Source organism: Cyprinodon variegatus, unplaced genomic scaffold (genome assembly GCF_000732505.1).
Source record: "Cyprinodon variegatus isolate N-32 unplaced genomic scaffold, C_variegatus-1.0 Scaffold1886, whole genome shotgun sequence".
NCBI lineage: Eukaryota > Metazoa > Chordata > Actinopteri > Cyprinodontiformes > Cyprinodontidae > Cyprinodon > Cyprinodon variegatus.
In genome coordinates this window covers 41,175-47,149 of record NW_015152339.1, presented here as the reverse complement: position 1 = coordinate 47,149, position 5,975 = coordinate 41,175, and the positions used below count along the sequence as shown (strand labels likewise).

The 5,975-nt window shown below is 38.4% G+C and overlaps 1 protein-coding gene across 1 annotated transcript; it reads left to right on the top strand.

Moving 5' to 3' along the window:
• The first annotated feature begins 1,177 nt into the window (after positions 1–1,177).
• On the top strand, positions 1,178–5,653 carry LOC107104795. Its single transcript, XM_015404890.1, has 4 exons — positions 1,178–1,336; positions 1,530–1,922; positions 2,644–2,746; positions 4,452–5,653. The coding sequence occupies exons 2-4, from the start codon at positions 1,530–1,532 to the stop codon at positions 5,297–5,299; spliced, it is 1,344 nt and encodes a 447-aa protein (XP_015260376.1). The 5' UTR covers positions 1,178–1,336; the 3' UTR covers positions 5,300–5,653.
• Positions 5,654–5,975: the final 322 nt, after the last annotated feature.

Below are 5,975 nucleotides of genomic sequence, written 5' to 3'. Positions count from 1 at the left end.
TTCTTAACAGTCTTGAGAGAACAAAACTATTTGTATTACAATAGTGTAAACTACTAAGTTTTAAATCTAAAAGTGTGAGAGATCACCACTGTTTTCTAAGATTATAGTGAATGAATAGGAGTATAAGGATAAGTCATGAGTAAAATGGAAGTGTCCTAAATGCCTAAACCCTTTCAATCTGCTTTCTGCACAAAACAGGCATATTTAGACACAACGAACTAACAGTAAAGCTCAAACAAATAAGAAATGACTTGGTGGATCAGATAGCATGCTTATGTTTACTAGCAACTCTTAGTTTCTTAAATGTCTGTGGTGTTGTGACATTTTGTTGATATCACACATTTCATCTCCCAGATTGTTGATTTTCCCAGTAACCCTTTCTGAAGAACTCACTGAAATCTCACTTAAATTTGAAACCTTTGTTTTGAAAAGCTGCAGCAACAACAAATGTACAGCAATCATTTTCAGAGGAGACACATATTTAGGCATAAATGTGTTTTTTCTTTTTTCTTTTTAAGTCTGGCAAAATATTTGTCTTACTAGGAAATAATAATCAGAATTTTAAGATGTTTGTTTTTGTTTTTTTGTTTGTATATAGACAACATTAACACAGATAATCGATACAATTTTCTCTTGTGCATATCTACCAAAATCACAATTTATGAGGGTTCGAAGGCCCATATAGAAATGACAACTAAGCATATGCAATGAGAAATAGTTTTGACATTAGTGTCTTGAAATAGCTCATTAAACTGTTTTATAACCAAAGTTAACAGGGCCATATTTTTGCATATCTCTGCTCCCTTAAACAAAACAAAAAAATTGCACACAGGTTGCACATGCAGTGAAGCATTTTGCCTGTGACTAAGACCCCTCAAGTATAGGGTCCTAAAGACAACCCTGTAATGAAATTTTAAGTTGATGAAAATCTATGTAGACTACTCAAGGCCAGCAGGGGGCCTTTAGCAACAGCTAAATGTGCTTGTGTCTTGGGTCAATTCTTTGCAAAGGAAAAAAAAAAAGGTGACAATCAATCCTTCTTTAAATAAGCTTCTATGGGAAACACTGGCTTCCTATTAATTGTGGCCTTTAATTGAGATGTGCTGTTAGCAGCAGAGATCCCTGGTCTCTGCTGAAATATGAGAGCAGCTGGAAGGGTGGGCAGGGCAGCGCAGGTAGAGGGCTTTTAAAATGAGAGGGACTTTAAAGGGGCTGATTGCAGGTGGAGCTCAGCCTTGGTCTTGCTTCTTCTTGGAAAAAGGCGTCAAAAAAGCAGCATTTCAAGTTTGAAGCTGCAGCAACAAGCTGGTGGGGAAATCTGTCCACATGCAGCCAGGTTAGTGTCTGTCTGCAGAGGTTTCCTTTTATTGATTACATTTTTGTTGCACTGGTGATAAAATTCATTCGTTTGATAGAATGGGGATGTTATTTCAAATCTGTTGATTTTGATTCTGTGAGGCACCATGCAGCGTCATGCTGCCCCTCAGTTTTGTCTGCATATATTAAAACGATAAATCATACTATCACAGATGTCCGGGCAACTGGAAGGAGGCCTGCAGCTGAGGACAACAGCTAAAAGTGGAGCTCTATCTGAGGAAGTTTTTGATTTGACCGCTTCTGACGGAAGCGCCAAGAGGCGCTCCAGTCCTGGAGACCAAGGGGAGAACAAAAAGGTGTCTGCGTCTCCGCAGGGCTGCGAGCAGAATGGGGAAGTTCAGCGAAAAATGACGCGCAGCCCCAAATGCGCCCGATGTCGCAACCATGGCGTTGTGTCTTGCTTGAAAGGCCACAAGCGCTTCTGCCGCTGGAGGGACTGTCGGTGCGCCTGCTGCCTGCTGGTGGTGGAGCGCCAGCGCGTCATGGCCGCACAGGTAGCGCTCAGGAGGCAGCAGGCTGCGGAGGGGAGAAGAGCGCATGGACAGGTCAGTTCACGGAAGATGTTGGAAGAAAAAAGTCTGATTGTAGAAGTTGAGAATAGATTAAGCCTACATTTGCGTCAAGAAGGGAATAATCAGAATTACATCTGTCTTTAAATCAAAAAGAATTAGATTTGAGTTCAATATCCTTATCAATGCATATTTAAACAAATGTGTGAAGCAATGTATTTTCTTCAGAACATAACTTGAACTTCTAACAGAAGCTTTAAATAAGGTGTAAAATCTGCACTTATACTGTGGAAACTAATAATCTTCTAGCCATTACTTTTAGCAACAAATGTCGAATAGACAAATACTGGTTTTCAAAGGCCTAAGACTTTTATTTTTCAAGTGTGGTTTTTAATCTATTCAGTTGCAATCATGCAGAGTGCCGAATGTGTAGTTAATTAACTGGGGAAAGTAAATCAACATTCTTTTATCCCAACCAAACTCTGAAATCATTTTCTTTGACGTGTCATTGTGATCTTCAATAGTATGGCATTAGTTTGAGAAAAGTGATATTTTAAGGCAGACTTCCAGAGAAAATATATAATACATTTATAAATATATATGTATATACATATATTTCATAAAAGCCTTTAGAGTTCTATCTAGTTGTGTCTTAATTAATGGATTACTTATCCTAATTACCCTTGGGTGGACAATTAGACTGTCTTTCTAGAATATAATTATGTCCAAATGTCTGAATCTTGTTAATTTCTCTCAGGGCAAAAAGGGGGTCAAGTGTTCAGCTCCGTTGAGGAGAACAGCATATCATTGTTTTACCAGAGCAGCTGACTCAGGCGTTGCGGCTAAGAGCCACCCGCAGGGTAAAGTATAATTAACATCCTATTACCGATTTACATTTCTCCTTTTTTCATTGACATTATTAAAATTGGATTTTTAAAGTTTGGAATATACTTTTAAATATTTTCCATTGCAAAAGTCTAAGTTATATCAATAATTATTAACTGTGTATGATACAGGGTATCGAACCTTATTCTTCTAAGCACAATCTAAACCTTATTAGCATTTGTAATTCCAATGCCATCAAAGTTTTAGTGCTTATTGCACCAATGTTTGACAAAATGAAAGATACTCACTTTAACAGTTTATATAGTATATACAGTATAGTAAGGGTTTTCATATATTAGAATTTCTCTTGGGCCTCCTGCCATCTGCTCAGGTTTAATTTTCTCAGGTTACAACCCAATTTTGTGAATTGATATGAAGATCAACCCAAAGTATAGCATAAACAAAGGTTGAGATTAAACAAACCAAACATATTGTTTAAAATAACATTACACTATTGAAATAATAGTCTAAGCTTTAAACATGTCACAGAGAGCTGTTCAATCAATAATATTGAACTGGAATAAGAATGGCCTAACTTAAAACCCAGCCAGACACCAGTCTTCATCTTGACAGACAAGCTGGGCAGGAAGAGCATTATTCAGAGATTTATGATAAGTCTGCAGGCGCTGCAGAGATCGACAGCTTGGGTGGGATTATCTGTCAAAAGTCATGGACTCTTCAAATCTGGCCTTTGTAGATGGGCAGCAAGATGAGAGTATGTTGAAGACACTAAATGTCTCTGTGGCCAACATGTAAAATGCTGAGTCTAGTGGAATACTGTACTGCACTATTACTTGGAACAAACCATCACCACTTTAAAAACATGGGTTGGATTGTGCTTGGGGGATGGCCTTCAACAGTGAAAAGACACCTGACAATGAAGAGAGATAGAGCTTAATATGGATCTGAGAAAAAAAGGTTAGAAGTAATTAAAACCCAGACCACAATTCAATTGAGAAGTTGCAGCCAGAATCAACTGAAGTAAAAATTGTTTTCAATAAATCTAACTAATTTTGATCTATGTCACAAAGAAGAATAGGTGAACATTTCAGTGTATAGATGTGCAGTTGTAATTGTTTTGTAATTATCTAATTAATTGCTCTGCATGGAGCTAAGGTTTCCTCTTTTCTTCCATGTTAAGAAATGAAGTAAAAAGGTGATTTAAATAAAAAAAAAAAGATCACCATACAACTATTTTACTGGTAAGATGTAATGGTAGAATTTAAACTGAGAAACAATCAGATTTTTTTGTGTTTTTATACTTATAAAAAATACTGATAGAGAGGATACTACACCTATATCTAGACAGTAAACCAGTTATTGTATAATGAAAATATGTAGAGTACGGAATATCAACGACTATGTACATTTCCAAAAATGGTTCCAAACTAGAGCAACCCCCCCACCCCCACCCCTTAAAATTGTTCTGCTGAAAATACAGTCTTAATGGCTGCAAAGCCATTTTCCCCATCACCCTCTCCCTTCTTAGTTGAGACAGGTCCCCCCTTTGAAACCATAGTAATGATGGTCAAAAATAGGGAAAAGGAGGGAAATCAGGCTCAGCCTAACAAGTCTTCTTGCACTAACTATGGGCTCCATAAAGAAATTATGTATTTAAATATGAACCTTATAAAATATAAATGGATTTGTAACTCCACAATACTGCTTTGCTCCCATCAGGGTTAAAACCTTTATTCCCAATAGAGGATGGCACGTCCAGTGGGCTGAAGCAACGACACCAAACTCACTTTCCTTGCCCCTCCATCACCACCCGCATGAGAAAGAGACGAGCCTTCGCAGACAAAGAGCTGGAGAATGTGATGTTGGAGCGCGAGCTGAGACATAGAGAGCTGCAGAGAGAAGTTTCTTTCTCTCCCTCCGCTCTCATCCCCATACTTCACCGTCCACCGCCTCCTGTATCCCCCTGCCTCCGCTGTTGCTCCCCCAACAAGGACTCCTCCTCTGGAGGGGCATCCAGCTGTGTGCCTGTATATAAATATAAGCAGTTCTGTGACTGCGGCCTCCAGTTTTATAACTTCTTCCACCTAAAGAGTAGGTGCTCCACAGGAGGCGATTATAATGACGTTTTGTTAAGCCAAAGCTCAGCGCAGCACGGGGAGGATAAGGAGGTGCACAATGGTTGGAGAGACTGTAGGAAGAGAAATGAGCCCGAGCTCACACCCCCGCTATCACAGCAAAGACTTAAAGCTGATGTTAACATTGTTCAGTGTGTTTGTTTTGTCAAACCTACATTAAAACAAACAGAAAGTATTGGTATAGATGACTTTTCGATAGCTAGATTCCCAGCCCCTGCATCAGATATGCCTGTTCTTAGTGAGCTAGGTGTCTTGACACACACTAGGACTTTTGACACCAGACCTTTAGGTGGAAGAGGCTGGAACGCAGACACTCTTTCCACTGAGGCAGGTCCTCATTTAGACTTTGTCGAGGGCTCCCATCAGGGCTCAGTGAGGTCTCCTGCTGTGAGGCCGTTGCCTTTTTCTGTAGAGGCACTGCTGAGAGCCTGACAGGCAAATGGAGAGCCAGTCTAAGTGCACTTTGTTTCATGTAAACTTGAGTTTCAAGCTATAAATACAGCTGCAAATCATGCAACATATGCATCATTTGACTTTTGATAAACATATTTTTGCTATTTTGTATATATTTTGGCATAAATAAACAACACTGACAGATGTTTCCCTTTACTTTCTTGTAACATTCTGCTTTTGCTACTTTTTTGAACAGTGTACATGCTGTATTTCTTTCGCCTCCTGTGCAGTGCAATAAAAAATGTTCCTAAATCGATAGTTTTTATTTGGTGATATAAATATACAGCACAAATGCAAAAGAAACCTAATAAAAAGTAAAGCAGCAAAGATAGTTTTGTGTTGTTTGTTTATGATGTCATTTTTGAATCTAAAAGAAAATATTAATATTTTCTTGCTCTGAAGGCAAGAGAGAGAGAACAGAGCAACATTCAAGGCCAGTGGATTATAAATAACATTTTCCAAAATTATTCTAAAAGCATGAATAATTTCAACATTACCAATTACTGTTTCAAAGCCCACTGCAAAATACACTGGTTGTCTAAAAGTCAATAATCATATAACACATTGTTTGATGTTTTATGGAGTATAGTTTTATCAAATCTAAAGAGTGAGGGAAATTGGAAGATGAGCTTATGTTACCAAGGCGACATTGTTC

Coding starts and splice junctions, on each gene's coding strand:
- LOC107104795 (XM_015404890.1), top strand. CDS start 1,530: ATGTCCGGGCAACTGGAAGGAGGCCTGCAGCTGAGGACAACAGCTAAA. Junction 1,923..2,643: donor GGAGAAGAGCGCATGGACAG/GTCAGTTCACGG, acceptor AATTTCTCTCAG/GGCAAAAAGGGGGTCAAGTG. Junction 2,747..4,451: donor GGCTAAGAGCCACCCGCAGG/GTAAAGTATAAT, acceptor TGCTCCCATCAG/GGTTAAAACCTTTATTCCCA.